Below are 20,638 nucleotides of genomic sequence, written 5' to 3'. Positions count from 1 at the left end.
CTCTGCTGCGTTTTCAGCCGCACCTGCGGACGATTTCTGCCTATGCTATGTTTTAGCGGCCATAGTTTGTAAGTGCCTTTCGGCAATCGCGCACGAAGATTAGTATTGACTTCCTGCTCGCTGAATCGTGTCATGGTGCGGATGGTGACATTCACTGTCGGTCATAGTTAAGTCTGTTTCTGCTCAACGCGAGCTTAAAATTAGCTTCTGCAACGCTTCTGCAACGTGTATCACACACAACCAAGATCATAGTTCTTGTCTGGAGAACTGGATAAGCGAGGACTCATTCTGAGCCTGCGCTGAGCATGCGTTCATCATGGCGGATTCACTCTTTGACCGGCAACTTTACAAATATGTATTACTATTTGCTACAGATGTCCGATATCTACGAAGCAAAGCAGTAAAACAGCCGTAGCATCTCACCTCACTGATCTGAACTGCTCTTGCAACTAGGCCAGTCGTATGTTTTGCACTACAAACTTTGCGTCACACGATGGTCATGCAGCTGATCACCAGGGTTGTCATCATTCTCAAATCGGTAGTTTCAACTTTGCCATAGACTCTTGAAACAAAACTTCGAGATCAGATATCTACACAACGACATGAGACACCGAACAGAAAATAACACCTTGTAATTCAACGACACTTCCTTTGCTAAAAACAGCCGTAACCTTGAAATTGATCAAACGTACCGGAGTTACCCAATGAGGGCCGTACAATGTGTATTATAGTGTTGAAATGACCAAACCTGGTGTCGTCGGAGCGAGCAAGGCTGCCCGTGTCGTCCGTGTCTACGTCTTGAAGACGTTCATTGTCCGAAGCAGTCACGTCCGTGCTCCAGGCATCGCTGCCCGTGTCCCCAATCTCCAGTGCAGACTGCAGCTGTTGGCAACACAAGGCTTGGAAGGAGGGCAAAGCTCATTTCTTCTCTGAAGCTCAACTCCTGCTTCAAGCTAAAAAAAAAGCTTTCTCATGTCTCTATAAACATCTGAAAATGCCATTCAATAGCATCATGTAACAAAGAATAAACATGCCTGCTATATAGAGTTTATAGTCTCCACCTCAAGAACTAACATCCAAACTTCTAAAAAGGACTTTCTCCCTCACACAAAAAAAAGTGAATTTTTAAAATTTTTTTTTGTTTGCATTATGTGTGTACTTTTCCGTACGAAACATCCAAGAAATTACATATATTAAAGCATCACACTGGGTGGAATAAAAATAAAAAACAATCCTCTGACAGCATCTGGATACTGGGAACAGTTGTCCAGATGAAAATGACTTACTTCAGTTATCTAAAAGCAAAGCACAAGAATCTGGTTCTTTTCATTACACGCTTTCAGATTCTCAAGTGCACCAAGCTACTTCCAGTTACTTCACTAATGTTCTGTTCCACGGAAGCTGTACAAATCACGGTAAAAAAAAATTTCTGTTTATGTACGTCCACAGTCCGAGCTGCAAACTTAACGGAAAGCAACATTACAGGGAGAGTATTGCAAGCCATGCACCTGAGACTCCAGAGTTTGGAAGCGGGAAGTGAGGTTCACTTGGTCCAGCATCTCAGAGTCGCTGGCCAGCACGTCGGTGCTCCATGTGTCGCTCACAATGGACTTGGTCTCGTCTCCTAGTCAGGCAGAGAGGAGAAACCAAGTGAAGCGGATGCGCAAATCGTGTTTTACATTCGGAACCACTAGGGCTGGGCCGAGCGGCTGCTGACTAAAGAAAAACTGATTACTAGAGTTTACAGATCTCAGATGACGCTAAGGTGCAAATTTTGCTGCTTTCCGTAATATCCCAGGAGACGCTCCACCCCAAAAGATAACCCACCCCTATTTTTGGCTTGATTTGCTATTTTCTTACGCCGAAAGGCAGCCCATTCCCAGTAAGGTGTTAGGATCAATAATGACCTCGGCGTAAATGCGGCTGGTTACTAATGGCGAAATATAAGTGAACATTGCTGACAGGGAAGTGGGGTCGTCTTTGTTTCCTTGTCACTCACTGCGATAACAAGTTTGACAGGAAAACATGATCTAAAGATAGTGTTTATTCAACTTTTCTTGATTGTACACCGAAAGTAAGCCCATGCCTTATTTTCACCTGATTTGCTATAGATTTTAGGTGGGCTATCTCTCGGGATATTACGGTACATCTGGAACATTGGGGACAAAGTTGAAGCTAAGCAAACTTTCGCACTTTATCAAAGGCTCAAAAGACATTTCTTGGGGGCGGGCCGACGCCTTTAAAGGTGGCGTGTAAGTGAACTGCTAAATCCAAGTGACAAAAACTTCCTTTTAACAGCATGGTCCTGTGCTACACGTGTCGTTGCATGAAATGTTTTTTGGAGCCTGTACCGATGTTTGTTTTACTTGAACAGCCAGACACCTAGGAATTATAAGTTGAGCATACCTTGGACAGGTGCTGCAGGACTGATTTCGAATTTCCCAAACTTGTCCTCGATGTCAGCCTGGTTCTGATTGGTCGGTGGGCGCTCCATAGGCTCTTCCTCCTCCACTTGAGACGAAGGAGTGTCCCTTCCACTCACGTTCGGCGTGCCGTGTCCACTACGATCAAACACAAGGGCCCGGAGGACACAGTATGAAAGACAAAAACACAAAAACTTTACATTAAAGGGACCATGAAATGATTTTAAAATCGAATTTCATCCACCGCACGTCGTAAAAGGTGTGAAAAGAAACACAAAAACACAAAACTAAAGAGCCAAAAAAAATTATTTGCTATAGAACTTTTAAAAGAAAACTGGACTCTTTTGCGCCTTCCTTCCTTCGCCTGTTCACTACGATGCATCCGCGGAAATGGAGCACGTCAGCCAAATCCAGGTCGCCTATTGGGTAAGAGCCTACCTCACCAGCACCGCGATCGTAAACAATAAATAGCCGGCGAATGTTTCCTAAAAGTTTTGTTAAATAATATTCAGATCCACATTTTGTAGCATAATTAGAGATGTGTGGCGAAAATTGCCAAATTTGATAATGCTGAGAGCCAAGCGCCATCTATCGTGTGGTAAACGAAGCAACCACTGCGCATGCGCAGTAGGGCAGGGCCGAGTTCAGAACGGTTATTTCCTTTGGTTTCCTTCCTCTCAGAACTCTGACTGACTGAACGTTTATTTTTCTACGTCTTCATCTCGCGCGTGCTGACTTCAAGCAGGAAGAAAAAAATGTACTTAAAACAGACCACGACGAACAAGAACGCTGGATCCACAAACACCCGAGAAGAGCGACAACAGCCGCGAATCCCGCTCCTACGAAGCTCTCATGATATAGGCCTAGCAGGCACTCCGACTCGGCGCAGCGTTGCTTCGTCGCAAGACCGTCTGTCTGCCTACGACCGGCTGGCGTGCTGAATGGAATATGCCCGCGCTACCCTTGTGGACCCTTCCCGTATTATAGTTTGATCGCTGACCTCAATTTTAGGTTAAGAGGTGAGGTCAATCTCTTCCTTTTGTTTTTCCCAGGCAGGGTTGAGGAACACTCGTCGAAAAGGGACCCTCGTCAATTCTCTCTTCTTGTTTTGTGTGATATAGAGCTGAAATAAACGCTGTATGGATTACCTTCGTAACACGGTATGTACACTTTGTTATTGGTATGCCATTTTTATTCTGACAGACTGCACGTCACTGTCGAGCTGTAACAGTTCGTGGGAGGTATACGCGCAATACCGGTCCAACCTTTCTTTGCCGAGTGTCGCGTCAGTATCGAGTTGCAATCGTAAAAGATCGGTCCCGAAGCGCTTACCAACAGCGCGAATACAGCACTTCCATCAAACGCGCGCGTCCGCTCCGAGTGTGAACAGGTATTTACGTGGCTCTTGCTGACACTCGTAGTTCAAACGTATCTTTTTTAACGTCGGCTCGCTCCTGCATCTCCGAGACCGCGAAAAACGCCGCGGCAATTTGTTTCCATCTACGTCGCTTTGCAAACGACTGACACTGGCCGCCTTTTACCAACAATGACAGTTGGGTTAACTTCTGGAGTCTTCACCGGAAGACTCGCTGCACTTCCCAACAGGCATAACGGCGTATGGGACTAGTCCCATGCTGTCGCTGTAGCGCAACGTATCTCATTGAATTTCGCTCAGCTGCGATGCGGCGATGAGAGTCGCCGATTCAGAAAATACGTCGGTGACATCGGCGCAGTAAAACCTACCGGCACACCCCAACTCGTCGCCGCTAACGCTCCCATCTCCAACTGCCGAGAGAACTTCCGGTTTCGGAAGCAGCGTACGTCACGGCTTGTTTTGCGGTCAAGAAAAAGTCGATATTTCATTAATTTTTTGTGTAGAAGTTAATAAACCGAGACGAAAACGGATGCCTGTTCGGCATTCAGTGAACATTGACGGTTTAATGTATAAGTTATCTGGAAAAAGTAAAAAAATCATTTCATGGTCCCTTTAAGTGGGAAGAGTCGTGAACAGTTTTTAACCACACAAGATTAAACAATCATTAAAATTAGGCGTCTCAACCTATAGCAAAAACATTTTTTCCATAAGGTGTACTTTGGTGCGTCACATTCACCCTGTGAAATTTCGATGCAGCTCTGAACAAGGGTGCAAGGGCGAGAGCGTAACCCAAGCATCCATCACTGAGCAAACTCCCTGCCCATTTCAACAAAACTGACTGTATAAAAAGAAAAAAAAAAAAGTTTCTAACATTTTTTTTTAAATAAAAAAAGTGTAGGTAATTTTAAAATCTTTACAGATAAAGCTGACCAATAAAACCCCCATTTCCGAGGAAATTTCTGGCTTATTAGTATTACGCTTCACTTCAACGCGGCTTGCAAAGAGCGAAAGCAGCAGCCCCGTTGAGCCAATCAGAGTGACGGAGGCGAAACGCATGACAGTTCTGAACAAAGGTGCAAGGGCGAGAGTGTAACCCAAGCATTTGGAGAAGTGGGGAAGGAGGAACTCCCTTCATATTCGGACCCTCTTTTGCGTGCCTCAAACGTCGCCTTTGTCCCCTAAAATATTAGCCAGCCACTCAAAATTCGTACAAAAGCAGCCCTTCTCTCTCTCTCCTGCCAGCAGTTCTCGTGGCACTGTGTGCAATAAACCCTTTTCGAAATGATGCATAGATTGCGCGCGGCCGCCATTAGTTGGTTATGCACAATGAGCACGCATTGGACACGAGCGCTTTGTCACCATTCAGAGTGTACTTGGATCGAAACGCATTCCACATGAGTGCTGGATCAGTGCCCAGAATGAACTCGGAATTAATCAGGGGCTTCACGCCGGAAGCGTTGAAACCAACTAACGGCGACAATGCATAATCTATGCATCATTTCACAATTTCACAAAGGGACCGTTAGTGAGATAAAGTAGTCCCGTGTCTCCCTCCCGTCTTGAGCGGCTCACCTTCGTTGTTTGCCAGGTTACGGCGAGATTGAGTGTAGTCTATAGTGATACGCCAATTTTTTTTAACCAATTCTGTAGCGCAACAGATGTGCAGAACAAAGTTTACAGGACGTGCGACACAATTGGTGCGAACGAGCACTGCCAATGTTTTAATATTTTTTTTCTTTCGCAACTGGAAGTTTGTTATAAAAGTATCATTGGTATAGTACAGTAACGTCAATGTTGTGTTTTTGTGCCGTGTCACACAGTGGACATCAACTGGAAACGTGCACAAAAGAAGGCTCAAGTCGCATCTTGTGTCATACCTGACATTAGCAGACACCATGTCCGAAAAGTTGTCGTTTTCGTTCTCGAGTTCCAAGGACGATGCCACGGAATGGTTGGAGGCTCCCTCCGACACCGCTTCCAAGTTGTCACTCGTGCCTGTGTAGCCGAGAGTTTTTGGCAGGCATTAGGCACTCGGAGGAACGACTGGGACCACTAATTTAAAAGCAACCGGACAATAAATCTAAATATTAATTTAGGCATCCTGATAAAAAAGGCCACCAACATGCCGACATCACCGTTTTGCGACGGCAGCTCTTCGACGCCGTTCGAGCCTAGGCTCGCCAACGTGACGGGAGCAACAGGAAGGTCTTTCGACTGCCCTGCCTCTGGCGCAGGCTTCTTTCTACTTTCCGCGACGCTTCGTGACCCTCGAGCGTGCACGGACGGCCAAAGCGTGCCGGAAGGAAACAAGCGTGTGCCCGAGGGCAGGCATCCAAAAGAGACACTTTCCCATTCTCATCCTGTTGGTGACTGTCGAAAATCGCCGTGCCAATTGAAGGTAAAACGTCTGAACGCCCTGTATGAGCCCCATCGTTACTGCTGTCCAAGACACCGACGTCTCTGAGACCCCTCCGTTACCGATGGACTCCTGGTCCTGGGAGAGGGAGAACCTTGTGCGTTTCTCAATCGTCTCTACGCCGCCACCGTCGCAGGCATCCGCCACGGCCCGTTCGACGTTCATCCGCACCCGTGTCTGGCGCTTCTGCTGCTCCAAGCTGAGGACCTGCGGTCCGCGGTGAACGACCACAGACAGATATCCGTTAGAGGAGGCTTCGTCGAAAGCGGGCCGTTGCCAAAGGCAATCATATGTCCAAGCGGCGCAACATACCTTGTCCTCGCTCAACATGCCCGGACATTCGAAGTTGAAGTCTGGCATAGGAATCACGAGCACTTCTTCGGGCTGGGATTCGCAAGCTCCAGAATCATCTTCACCGTCTCCTTTCTTCGGTGTGGACACTGCGAGTGAGACAGGAGTGGCTTTTCTAGGCAGGCAATACCTTACGGCCATGAGACGGTCATGTTCCGAACTGCCCGTAGACCTTTTGCTAAACTGCCCAAGCGCCAAGGCATATGCTGCAAACATATTCACACGTGTTGCATGAGCTGGCGTATGCAGTAGTAACTGTTCTAAAGCAAAATTCTAAAATGAATAACGCATTCGTCGATGTCTTACTTACCGTATTTACCCAAAAATAGGTCGACCATGAAAATAGGTCGACCCCTATTTATTGAGCCCACCGACAATAAAAAAAATTAATTCAAATATAGGTCGACTTTTTTTTTTTTTTTTAAGGAACAGGGGAAAGTTAGGGCAAAAGAAAGAAACAAACCTTTATTTACAGCGCTCTCAGCTAAATCACAGGGCGATGTCAAAAACTTAGTCATCGTCAGAACTTCCAGACATGTCATCCTCATCCGAAGCTTCGTCAGCTTGGTAAACAAGACATCCTCGCAATTTCACAACAATACCTTACTGACGCCTTTGTAAAATGACGACAAGGAGAAATGAAAGAAGGTGGAGGCGGGCGAAGTGACAAAAGAGCAAATACAAAAACGCGAGCAACGCTGTGAGTCCCGTGAGCAACACGCGAGCCGCCGAAAAAAACAAACAAACAAAAGTACCTCCGTTTTTCTTTTTTGTGCGCGCTTGCGAGGGAGAGAGGGATGGAGGGCAAAGTGCATGGTGCATCGCGTTCCTCTCCCTCCCCTTCCCCCTTGCCCCTTGCCCAGCGAGGCGAACGCTACAGGCGTGATGGCGAAACCGACGCTCGAGGGATGTGTGCGAGCCGTGGCCGGCGGCCAAGGGCTGTCGGCTGCTGCTGTTTCGGCTGTTATTGTGCATCAAAAACTTTTTCAAACAAGACACCGCACAGCTCTACGGTGGCACCGGCTAGGTGATTGATAGCTCCATTGATAGCCCTCGGTAGGGTTTCAAATTTTGGTCGTGAATGTAGGTCAAAATTCTTTGGTCACGATTATAGGTCAACCCTTAACATTTCCGAAAAAAAAAAAAAAGAAAAAGGTTGACTTCTATTTGAATAAATACGGTATACTATTTACTTCATATCTTTTATAATGATAAGGTGAGCGCATCCACCGTTCTTAGTGTTCTCCATAAATCCTGGGTCATTTGACAGGAGGAATACTGAGAATACAACCCACCCGTCGGGCTACTTAGTAATTGGAGTCAACACAGAGCTGTACACTCACTAATGTCTCGCTGACGTTTGTGAGTGAGCCTCCAAACTATTAGGCAGCGCTCCGACACATCTCTCGGTAAGTGAAGAAGACTGACCCACCTTTGGTTGGGACCCTCTTTGGGGCATCCGTCGGGGGTGGCAAAGGCCCCAGGAGTGACTCGAGGACTTTCTGCTGGGAACACTCCTCCGCCGGCCAGGTAACTCCCCGCAAGAAGGACACCTGTTTGCAACGAGCAGGGACCAAGCAGAAACATTTCAGTCAACCAACTATTTTATAAAATACTCATGAGACATCTAACTACAGTGAAATCAATTTTCATCACAAACGAGGCATCTGACTGGGATGAAAAAGACAGATCACACTGTTACACAAATTCTGTTGCCCTCTATAAAAAAAAAGTCAAACTTAAAGAGATTAAGATGCCACAGATAATAAGAATGAATTTGCAGCAAAGTACAAGACAGCAATATTTACTTTTTGTGCTAAAAAAATACTCCCTTCAAAATACAAATAGTAGTGTTTTCCTTCTTCCTGTCGTCGCTGCAGTCTCGGGCAATTCTACAACAAAAGACATCCCTCCAACTCTTTTAAAAAAATATTCAAGCATCTCTAGTACTAACAACCTGCACTACGCAAAAAAAAAAAGACGTGAGCCACCGGCACCTCATTACGCAAAGAACAAGAAACCCACCAGTAGCCCCATAGACTCCAAACCAATGTAAGCCACTGGCACCCGCAAAATGTGCTCCCCATCTCGCCCCCACCGTGAGAGGAGCATAAAGACCCACCAATGTCGCAAGTTCCGCCTCCGTGGCGAGGAAGGCGGCCCGCGCGAGCTCCCCCTGCTGGTGGGAGGAGCCAGCCTCAGAAGAGGCCGCTCCTTGGGAGGAGGAGCAGGAGGAGGGGCCGGACGGTGCCGCCTCCCCCAGCAGGGAGTCCAGCAGGGACGAGACGCAGTCCCTGGGGAACCGGTCGTATAGGTCAGCCAGCCGGGGGTCGGGACGCTCCCAGCGCGCCAGGGCCAGCATCTGGATGATCTGGGCCACCTGTCGACACCAAAGGAGGCCAGAAACAGTGTCGGGATGGAAGAACATGGAGACGGCACGCGAAAGACCGGCACCGGGCCGAAGAAGAAGTTGGGACGAGGTCTGACCGACAACTATTGTTAGAGACGGGGCCGGGACAGACACCCTGCCTCTGTTCCAGTCTACATAAACTGGAACCAAAGCAGGGCGTCTACAAAAATTACATTTTCAAATTCCCTGGCTTTCACAGGTTTTCTCCAACTACTTTGTCAAACTTTCCTGAGAGAGAGAGAGAGAGAGAGAGAGAGAGAGAGGATGATTAAAAGGCAGAGAGATTAGCCTGAGCATGTGAATCTACTAGTAGGCTACTCTGCACTGGGGGGAAGAGAACAAGAAGGAAAAGATTGGCAAGATGAAACGAGATGAGGAAAGGTATATGAATGACGATGAGGTGATCAGAAAACTTTCCAGAGCAACTACGAAAAGGACAGGACTAGTCTGAAGTGTAGTTTTCTCATGTAAAAATACCGGTTTATCCGACGGCTTCCCAAATCGAACTTCCAGATGTTCTCACCTAAATGACAAAAATGAACTCGACCACCAAGCTGTGGACAGCCGGCGGAAACAATCCATTTAGGGAGTGAGTGGGGGAAGCATGAAAGACATGATTTCGCGTCATGAAGCTTTTTGGTGAATGTGCAGCACACAAAGAAACGGTCCACTTAAGTACACAACAATGACAAGGGGGAAGTTCATCTTGGTGTGTGCACTCGAGATGAGGTGATTCAGGCTGAATCTCCCGGTTCTTCCGAGGCATCACTTTCAAGCAGACATTTGCATTGGCATGCTGCCGGCTGAGTTACCTGCAGTGCATGTCATGCAACAGACCCGTCCTTTTGTTGTCATGAAGAAAAATTTGTAGAGCCCCTCAACTTGACGTGAAGATGGAGGACCAGCGAAGCTGTTATTTTTACGATGTCTAGCACGATGCCTAGAGGACGTCTAGGACGACCTCAAGAACGACTTCTAGGATGACCTCGAAGACGACCTCAATGACAATGCGTAGAGGACGACGTCTAGGATGACTGCAAGGACGACTTCTAGGACGACCTCTCGGACAACTTCTAGGAAGAACTCGAGGACAACGCCTAGAGGACGACTTCTAGGACAATCTCGAGAACGACCTCTCGGACGACTTCTAGGACAACCTCGAGGACGACTTAAAGGACAAGCTCGAAGATGACATCTAGGACGACCTCAAGGATGACTTCTAGGATGACCTCAAGGACGATGCCTAGAGATGGTAACAGGGGATCAGGAACTCACTATCTAATAATGCCAAGGAAGGCTGACTCACGCTGGTTGCCCCCTTTTTTTTATTTATTCATACTTGCCACGACCAATGGGGAGTTTTCTGTCAACATCTGTGCATGCAGTTTTACCCAGATCCTAGCGCATAACAGCTCGCTGTAAAATGTGAGCTCCGTCCGTTTCTTTTTAATATTCCTCTGTCTCAGGTTGACTGTGAAAGCTCAGTTTCCCTAACTGATGATAAGTGAGTCGAAAATTCCTCAACGTTTTCCATATCTTTTCAGATCCGCCAAATTTCCCTGACAATACCTGTTTTTCCCAGTTTTCCAGGGTGCTGGACACCTGTATTGGCGTCACATTAGATCAGCCTTACACATACCGTAATGTTCTGAGAGGTGCCCCATCCCCTAAAGATAATCCACCCCCTTTTTGGCATGATATGCAATTTTTTCAAAAACGCCGAAATATAGCTTATTTTTACTAAATGCAGTGCCTGGGGCCAATGGTGACATTGGCAAAATCTGGTTTGTTAGTCACGGCTGGAGATAAGCAAACATTGAAGACTGAGAGGGACGGTTTTCTATGCTTCATTGCCCCTCATGAGATATTAAGTTTAGCAAGTTACATGATCTACAAATAGCACTTTTTCAACTTAAATTGATCGCACACCGAAAGTTAGCCAACTCTTCATTTTCACCTGACTTACTCACAATTTTATAGGCTATATCTTGGGATATTACGGCAGGCTTCACTGCTGCCCCTATATCCAGTCTACAAACGATTTGTTAACTCAAGTGCTGACTGACAAATGCACAAGCATTTTAAGAGGCAGGACAGGGTGCCGGCTATAGAGCCAGAGACCCCATGGGTTGACAGCCCTCCAGATAAACCACACATATTGGTTTTACTATGACACCTGAAGGAATCCTCTGACTGGTTTGTTTTCTGGCAGTCAGAGATGCGTCACGTTGTAATCGACCGATTTCGCTAGTAAAATTTGCTATGCTGCTACTGCAAGTGCACTACTGCCTTGCTCCTGTGAGCCAAGGTTATGGCCCTATTGATGCATGCTCGGTGCAGTATCATTTGCTTGGCTCTTTCTGCATAAAGTGATTGCTATAAGGCTATCATTGTGTCAAGTGGGGAAGATGAGTGGGCATCGTTGACAGGCCTCCAAGAATGTCGTACATCTGCAAAAACGAGTATTTCTTCTACCATCATCACTTGACAGAAGTTCAGGTGATGAGACAGGAGAAGAATGGCACAAAGAAAAGAAATAGCAACAGACAGGGGAGGAAAAAGTAAGGAAGCATGAGAAGTGCAGGAGACAGGCCAGGCATTTCAACTGTACAAAGTTAAAAGGTCAACATACTACAGTCTCTACTCTCGGAGGCATTTTTAGAGTACACTTGGTTAAAAAGGAAGTTGCCCATTTGCCGTAATAGTGTAGCCAAGGCAGTGGTAAGATAAATTGTTATGTGTTAGCGTGGAGAAACTGTGCACACATGTGGAGATTATATGGCGCAAAGAGCGTCGTGCAAGGTAGGCACGCGAGTGCTCCGGATATCTTACTTGTAAATGCCACCTTCTGCGGATGCAGTGTAAATGCAACTTTCTTAGAGCCTGTTTTCTGCACGCTCCGTCTACTGCGAGACGCAGTAGACGGAGCGTGCAGAAAACAAAATAATTGGAATGCAGCAGCACCGAGCAGAGCCCTGGTACTAGCTTACAGCAAAAAAAAACCAAAAGCTCGGCACTATCTCAACTCGTTGCGGCAAAAGGAGTCTGCTCTTTTTCTTTTCTCAGCTTTTCTGTCGCTTTCTTTTGCGCTCTTTCTCTAGGGATGGCCAGAGCACGCTCGTTTCACGGAGTAGAGCGGCACCGTATGTCTGAACACGTGATGTTTTAGCCCCGCTGGGAGTAATGCAGAGGCACTCGAGGAAAAGGTTCGGTTGGAGCTGGTGTCCAATCGGCGAGGAGACGAGCACTGCGTCAGCGTCCGGCTGGCAGTCAGCTTATCGACTTCCGTTGCTGGCACCTAACCATATATAGTTAGGTGCCAGCCAAATGATCCCACATTCTACTAAAAAAAAAAAAAATGTGCAGCACCTAATTGGACATGATTTGGTGCCAGCCATATAGTGACACATTCTGTGTTAACAAAAAAAAGTGGGAGTAGATAGAAACTGTTCTTTTTGCTGCTCCCTTCGAGTGTAGGGTTAACCACTTTGTCGAGGACGGGGCACTCATAGATGAATACAATTAAATATTGCCATTGAAATGGCCAGCTACAAATAAATATTGCCGTTGAAACGGCCGGCTTGCCTGCATGAGGTTGAAGCGGGCGATGGCGCTAATGTGGGTGTCGACCAGGCCGTGCAGCTCGGGGCTGACGACAGCGGGGCAGACGAAGAAGGCAAAGACCAAGTCGGCACACACCACTCCGGCCCGTGGGTCGTCCCCTGCCCCTCCACCCTGGGTGAGCGTGGAGTGGAGGCGGCGTACCAGGGAGGCCAGCGCCGGGGGGAACCACAGCCACGAACTGCGCAGCCCCTCCACAAAACCCTGCAGAAGTCCCCACCAGGATCAGCGCTGATGTTCCTCTTGCTTTACTCCTCTTTGTTTCCTTAATTTTACATAGTTCAAACAAACAAATAGTCTAAGAATAATGAAAGCATCTAGGAAGGAGAACTATACTCTGTTTCACCTTACAATGAAGCACAGTGGACACTACGAGTCATCCCCAACAGTGCAGTGCTACAAAACATGTCACGTGACTAAAGGCACTGAGCATTGTTGCACCCCTACCAAATGTCAGGCGAAACTCGTACGACAATGGACTGGTTTGGACGGCTCGTGGCATTCTTGCAGTCCATCGCAAGGCGAAACGGCGTACAAGAAGATGACTAACAATGGCTAGTAAGAAATGAACTTTGATGTGTAATAAAGAAATATATATGCCTTCTTATTACAATGATGACGCAATGTCTTCGACTTCCCCACGTGATAATCATAGCACGAGGAATTTGAATAGATTGCATCATCATTACGACAAGAAGGCTTATATATTTCTGTTTTTCACATTGAAGTTCAGACGTTTGTGGTGCGCTGTATTCGACTGCTAACCTCCAAAAGATAAACCTAACAAAACCTAGAAAGCAAGTGTAACACCTTAGAAGTAGGTGCTTTAAGGGGGGACACTGGCTGGAGATTTAACTTCTGAACTATGCAAGCGACTGAAACGAAATTTGCAGGGGACATTGAACATCAGATGTAGGTGTATGGTGCAAACTTTCAGCTCTCTAGGACAATTTCACATACAGTAAAACCTCGTTATAACAAAATGGGATATAACAAACTAATGGATATAACAAAGCAATCATAATTCCCCTTGCTTGCTAATAGGGAAGAAATGGACATTGGCTATAACAAACTAATGGTTATAACGAAATAATTACGATCGCTCCTTCAACTTTGTTATAACGAGGTTTGACTGTACCTGCATAAGAAGGTATGTCACTCTTTGTCAAGAAATCTATGATGTGCAAATGAACCTATTAAACACCACTTTGACTGCTTGAATATAAAGTGGGGGATGTGGAACTTTGGGCTATCTAGTTTTTATAACTCAAATGTAAATATTTCAGGAAGAGTCATTACCTCAAAATATGAGATGCATATCTGCCCTATGTCAATTTTTGAAAACATATGTAGTTCTTTTTCAATGAGGACTTAACTTAAAGCAAAGTAACGTAGATAGCCCAAATCCCCAGTAAATTTCAGTCCAGAAACATCTTGATCGTGGTATTTGAATACTTTTACCTTCGAACAAAAGATTCCTTCTCATGAAATTTGCAGGAAAAAGTGGAACTGAGAAAAATGCATTCGAACATTGAACTCCTTTACTTTATTACTGCTCACAATGTGTTAAAAATATTTTATATCAATGTAACTATTTGATGTATGCTTATCAAATTTGGTGTTAAGGGTGTATCATTATACATGGCTTGCATTGACGTCACATCAGCCGCCATTGCTCCGTACCATTCTCCCGTGCCCGTAAATTCTTCAGCCTACATTTGACACCACTGAATTTGTTTTTCTGGTCAAGGCTTGCCGAGAAGAGCAGATTCGATGGTGCCAAATGTTTGCCGCAGAAGGCTCCGTACAGGAACCTGGTACGGAGCAATGGCGGCTGATACGGTGCCATATGACGTCACGTGCAAGGCATCTATTTATAAAATTGAAAAGCCTAAATTTAAAAAAATTAATATTTAAAAAAAAATTTGAAATTTAGGCCCATGTCCCCTCTTAACGGGCTGTCTACTTCAAGATCACAAGCTCAGTAGACAAAACAATCTCCAGAGTTGATGCAGAGACAGATAACTTCTTTTATCATAATTCTACCATTATATTCCATCACATCACACAACATTGGCTAAACTTCGTAGGCAACGTTAGGGCAGGCAGAGCCCCCGTGTTCTGAGGCCAAGTCCCCATCTTCCCTTTCCATAGTGCAGAGACCACAAGAAAAGAGGAAAAAGACAAGAGCCAGAGACCTGTGCGAGCCTGGCTAGGCGCTCCAGGGTCCAGCTGCGGTAGGCGCCCAGGCGCCGTGCATAGTCAGCAGAATCCCTGGATCCAAAGTGCCGCAGGCGTTCCTCGGCTGGGAAGCGCACCACTGCTTTGCTGGGGTCAATATCCAGATACAGGTCGTCGTCCACCAAGACCTGCATTGCACCACAGGAGCAGTCATTTTCCTGCAGAGACATTTTCTATAGATTGTCAGGATGTCTACTGCCCTTCAGATTCTGAAGCCCTTTTAGGTTATTCCTCATATGGTTACTAGTTCGTACTATGTAGTACCAAGCATGCTTTCCTACTACTTACAAATGGCATCTTGAGATAGTGAGTTATAGTTTTTCCTGAAGGTGCATTTAGTTATCAGTTCTAGACCAAAATTTATGTCTGTAAAAACAGAAAATGAGTGCGCCCTGTTAGAGCCACCTAAAGGCAATTGCATTTAATATGTGAAATGTTTCAGCATAACAAACGTTTATGTCATCGTTTAGCAGCATGTCTGGCCTGTTCAAAAAGATGCCCATGTTCATGGTGCTCTTCATCAGATAATTTAATGTGTGGCATGTGTACACTTGAAATAATAAACCTGGTTATCTTACTCCTCTCCCAGCTCGCCTACCTCTCCTCCTCACTCCACCCCTGGCCACACAACCTCCCCATTAACCAATCAGCGTCGAGCATCTCACTTTTTCTCTCTCGCCCGCCAACCAATGAGTGTTGAGCCTCGTGGTCACACCTTTATCCAGGCTTCACATTTGGGCTTCACGAAATGCCGAACACCTAGCCAAAGAATGTTTCACGTTAAAAATTGCAACTTGCTAGGTCAACAAACATATCTTCCAATTGCGTATGGGAACATGACTGAAACACTATGTGGGTCCCCACAAGAACAGTTTCTTTTCGTTAAAGGGACACTGACACCCCCCAAATATTTTTTAATTTTTTGTCAGGCAATCTATTATAGTGTCAGAAGACTACCCAATCAATATTTTGCTACAGCATCACATATTTTTAATAAAGTAAAAAAAATGCAACTGCTCAAAACCGCAACTGAAACTGGACTGGGGAGCAAGAAGAAATATAGAGGAAGAGAAAGATACCAGAAGTCATGTCACTGTGAAATTTTTTATTATTTTTTCTTCAATCAACATATTTGCAGCTAAAAAATGGGTATCATATTTTTGTCTGTTTCTAGTATTGATTGTGTGCCTACGATGACTCATGACTTTGATTATCCTTGGTGGCTGTGTGTCTAAACCATAGAAAACGGCACATGACCATGCAGAAGAGAGTGGGCGCGACTTAAACCGGCCATTTCTCGATCAGCGGTTTTCGGGCAGAAAGAAGACTAATTTCGAGCCGCGAATTGTGTTCTGGGTAGTTGGGCTCTCATATGTTATGTACAAATAAAAACCTTGGCGAGCATAAATACACTGTCAGTGACCCTTTAATGCCAGCAGTGTACAAACAAAGTGTTGGCTCAAGCACATTTGGTTTGTCATTCATACTTCTGAAGCAATGCCCAACACTAGGCTTCATTTATCTATCAACCTCATGGCAGTCCCTTAAGGCATGAACACTGCATATTGATGGCACAGTACTGGCATTTTGAGGCATTGTTGATCACCAAAGAAACAATCAATCTATGCCTTCCTATGAGCCAAAACAGAAACGCACACATCCTCTCAAAGTTGTCACCTGAATGAGCGCCGACCGTAACGCCGACGTCAGGAACAGCTGTGCCCCGGGCAGCCCCTCGGTGAAGGCCTTGTAGACCCTGCTGAAGGCGCATGACCCATGCTGAAGCAGACGTCGGACGTTGTCGCACCCTTCGAGCTGCAGCACCATCAGCTCCCGCAGCAGGCCCAAGACTAGGCTCTGGTCCTCGGGAAGCGTCCCGCACCCGTAAACGCACGATACCAAGATGTCCACCGCCGCCCGGAGTGACTCTGAGGGACCGCGCACCAGACAGACGGCTACCAACGCTGGCTCCTGCCTCAGGCCCCGCAGGAGCACCGCATAGGCATTGTCGTGGGCCCCGAGCGCCCGGTACGAGTCCACGAAGCAGGCGGCTTCGAGTGCGTTTAGCCGCTGGCAACAGGAGGCGGGGCTTCCTTCCCGCCCGAGCACGAGGGCGTCCAGGGCGTTGCGCTGGTGCCTCCAGATCCAGGAGAGGTGCTGCAGGCGCTCGACGAGGCGCTGGACGCGCTCGTTGAGGCGCTGCAACTCTCGCTTCTCCGAGTCGACAAAGAGGTGCTCGCGGCGGAGGCGCGAGGCGATCTGGGCCAGCTCAGCCCGCAGGCTGCCCGTGCTCCCTCGTTTCAGACCCATGCCGGCTGCGTCGTCGTGCCTGATACAAACAACAAAAAAAGGCAGAACACGGTGAATACCGAACGTCTCATTATCGACCCTCAGCCAATGAGATTGCAGCATTAGTTGATGAGAAGGAGTCAAAAAGCAAGAAACCTATCGGTGACTACACTCGCTGCACGCTTCAGGGCGCAGCCTGTTGCAGGTTCAGAAAAGCAGAACAAGCCGCTTCCATAATTCTGCTTGCCACAATTGATGGTTTCCTCTCCAGCCTTTGCTCTGCTAAAGTGGCAAGAGTGGAGGGCTTTGTGGGAGGAACCTGCCCTGGCTTTCTTAACGTGCAACAGAGTATAGCGTAAAGAAGTAATGTGCAAGCATCTGCACCTCGCACAGGAGGCTGTCATACTACACAAGTATTTGCTCCACTCAACCAGTTTTCCAAGATGTGTGCAGACAAACATATATTTCAGTGCATGACATGCACCACGCAATCACTGTAGCTTATCTGAAAATGTTGATGCATATATGCAGAAATATTGAGGGAAACTATATAATTTTCTTTCACACAAAAATTGGGGAGATTTTTTTTCTTTCAATTTTTTTTTTGTTGACATCGTCTGTTTATGATGTTAATTCATCCTACATGCCCTAAGCATCCTAGAAAAGCAAAAACTACGATCATGCATAGCTTTTCCCCTATTAAGATGCAACCAAACATTGAAAAACTCTCCTTTGCCCCAAGAGTTTTAGAAAACCAGAAAGTTTGATCATGTGTGGCCTTCTTTCCTCTTAAAAATGCGACCAATAATCATGACACACCACCTTTTCCTGAGATCAATCTCAGAAATAGGGGCAATGTCATGATGTTTGGTCCGTGCATGATTGTACCTTTTGGTTTTCAGGGATGCTTACTGCACGCAGGTTGAGTCGCTGCCATCTAAAGAGGATCTCAAAATTCCCTTTAGTGCCCTTGTAAAGCTTTGTTGCTTGCTTTGGCAGATGATCATGTATAATAAATCAATAAGAAAAAACGCACCCCACTTGTGTCATGAGGATTAAAGGGGCACTGACACCCCAAAGGTCGTATTTATTTTTATTGTCTAAAACGATGCAAGTTGCAGTCATAGACACGCAAAAAAAAACGCATCGCAAAAAAAAATGTTCTTGCGCGCGCGCGCGCCTTTTTATTTTTGGCGTTTGATTTTCCCGCGTCTCGCCTCCTCGCTTCTTTTGATCGGTGACGTCAAAAATCAGGAAATTTAGAAGCTTTGTAGGCGACATCTCTATAACATTTAATTACGGCAATCCTAAAACATGTTTTTTAACGCAATTGCGAACGCACTACGGCCCTTCTTTTTGAAATACCAAAAATCGGGAGTTCGTTGTGGTGCCGTCTCCTGGATTTGTATCCTCCAACGGAAAACAGGCGACACCGCTCCGCCGCAACGCCGGGCGCTCGCTCCTTTCCTCCTCGCTTTGGGTCGCCATGGCAACAGCAGGGAGTGGTGAAAGGAAGTCGACTCTCAGGTCTCTGCGATTTTTGACGTCAAGGCACCGGCGCCGATCGCGCGGGAACTTCGAATTCGGCATTTGGAAATTGTTTTTTTACTTCACGAATACTGAATTCCCAAATCTCAAATTTTGAGGGTAATGTCCCGGCATCGTTTTCAATCGTTTCGGATAATAAAAAAAAATATGATTTTGATGTGTCAGTGCCCCTTTAAGGACTGAGCTGCAAAAGGAAAGCAGAGAAAAATAAGGGAAAAGAAGCAAGAGAGTAGAGAAAGACAGTGAGGAGAAAGCCAAAAGACAAAAAGCAGGAGAACACAAATAACCCTGTGTTTGTCCTTTTTTTTTTTTTTTTTACATACTGACTTTGGGTTTTTGGCAAGAAGCATATACTTATAGCTTTCAATATACCACAGCTGCAGAAATGCTCAAGCAGCGAAACTACCGGTAAGACTAGCTTCCACATCTAGCAGTGTCTTCCATGTCAGCTGACGGATGAATACAGTCTGCCTGGGATGTCCTGATGAAGCCTTCAAAGTGACCGTATAAATCGGCCTAGAAACAAATCACTCTACGATTTACCTCAGAGGTGTCCGAAGGCGATGGAAGCATTGCATGAAAATTTCAAAGAACAAACATACCCGAGTAAAAAGTAAAAGAACAATAACTGACTCTCCTTACCTAAGGTGCCCGTCTACTCTTCACGTACCCTCTGACTGGCGCAACAACTGACAGATGGAGGCAGCGGCCCCAGCTCAAGCTTACTGCCCGGTCGTGCCAAAAGCAGACAATGTTTTTGGAATCAAAAACAGTATGCGCTCGATAAAACACATTAACTGGGCACAAGACGAATAAAACCAATGATTCCTTGAGTAATATCAGCTACATGTCTGCTTTTGGCGCAACTGGGCGGTAAGTCTGAGCTGGGGCCAATGCAGCCATCTGTCGGTTGTTGCACAAGTCAGAGGATGCATAGATAGCGGACGGGTGCTGTAAGTAGGGAAGATCAGTTATTGTTTTTTTTTACTTTTAACTAGGATAAGTTTGTTCTTTAAAATTTTTATGCGATGCTTCCACCACCTTCGGGCACCTCTGTGGTAAATCATAGCGTGATACGTTACCAAGCCGATTTATGCAGTCACTATAAAGGCATCAACCGGATTCGTGGACATGTTGTAGTACAAGGGAAAAGAAGTGGGATCGAGGAAGGAAGATTGCATCAACTGTGTTCTCCCTATGCACTTCAACCAACGTTACTAAAACACCCAGTTGGGAAACTCGCCCTTGAAACCTGGATCGCTGGCGTCCACCGAGACCGAGCTAAATACGATAACAGCGCCACCCTTTAGTGAGTCACTGAACGCCCCCAGAGTACCGAAACTCCCAGGCTCGAGGTGCCAAGATGGCGACTCAATCTTTTTCTTCACTGCGGTCACCATAAGCTTTTAGAAAGTATGTTTTTTCGTAAAAACAAATGCAAAAAGCTCTTTTTATAGGCACTTTTATTGGAGATTAGTACAAAATGACAGGAGCGTGATGTTTGCAAGAAATTCTAGTACACAGGATTTTGCGGCACAATTATTATTGTTTTTATACAGCCATGTCTCACCGGTGATTTCAGGTAGCGTGTCCTGACCTGGGCGCGTCCTAACTTTGGTTGTAATTTTCGGCGTGCCTGCTTGGGAGACGGGGGTTGGCATCCCGGAAAACCTTTCCACCGTATATATTTCGGCATTAAAATGGCCGATTAAAGCCAAAATAGAACCGTCACAGCCGACACTATTGAATGCATCACCAACAGGTACAGCCGTGCAGTTCCTCAAGTGGCCACTGCGGGAGAAATGGTGGCGTCGTGATCGCCTTTAGCTCGGTTCAGGTGTATGGATCGGTGCCACCTTTTCAGAGCAGGCTCTGTAGCAGTTTCCCAACTAAGATGTTCTAGTAACGTTGATATCAACCTTCCTGTAGTATTTATCACTGCCGTGTTTAAACAAAGTTTGTGC

At 46.2% G+C, this 20,638-nt stretch overlaps 1 protein-coding gene across 2 annotated transcripts in view; it reads right to left on the bottom strand.

The window, feature by feature from the left end:
• Positions 1-20,638, bottom strand: part of LOC8042229 (receptor-mediated endocytosis protein 6 homolog) — a 44,915-nt gene that overhangs the window by 23,005 nt on the left and 1,272 nt on the right. For both annotated transcript variants that reach the window (XM_029990438.3, XM_029990439.3), the window contains exons 2-12: positions 16,515-17,166; positions 14,795-14,965; positions 12,561-12,800; positions 8,688-8,945; positions 7,998-8,118; positions 6,527-6,654; positions 6,277-6,421; positions 5,676-5,793; positions 2,407-2,561; positions 1,509-1,624; positions 749-882 (exon numbers count right to left, since the gene is read on the bottom strand). In XM_029990438.3, the coding sequence (XP_029846298.2) occupies positions 749-882; positions 1,509-1,624; positions 2,407-2,561; positions 5,676-5,793; positions 6,277-6,421; positions 6,527-6,654; positions 7,998-8,118; positions 8,688-8,945; positions 12,561-12,800; positions 14,795-14,965; positions 16,515-17,147 (2,219 nt within the window). In that variant the 5' untranslated portion in view covers positions 17,148-17,166. The remainder of the gene's footprint in view (positions 1-748; positions 883-1,508; positions 1,625-2,406; positions 2,562-5,675; positions 5,794-6,276; positions 6,422-6,526; positions 6,655-7,997; positions 8,119-8,687; positions 8,946-12,560; positions 12,801-14,794; positions 14,966-16,514; positions 17,167-20,638) is intronic.

Source organism: Ixodes scapularis, unplaced genomic scaffold (assembly GCF_016920785.2).
Source record: "Ixodes scapularis isolate PalLabHiFi unplaced genomic scaffold, ASM1692078v2 PGA_scaffold3__209_contigs__length_174095766, whole genome shotgun sequence".
NCBI classification, from domain to species: domain Eukaryota; kingdom Metazoa; phylum Arthropoda; class Arachnida; order Ixodida; family Ixodidae; genus Ixodes; species Ixodes scapularis.
The sequence above is the reverse complement of the archived record's forward strand: the minus strand, read 5'-3'. Positions and strand labels throughout refer to the sequence as shown.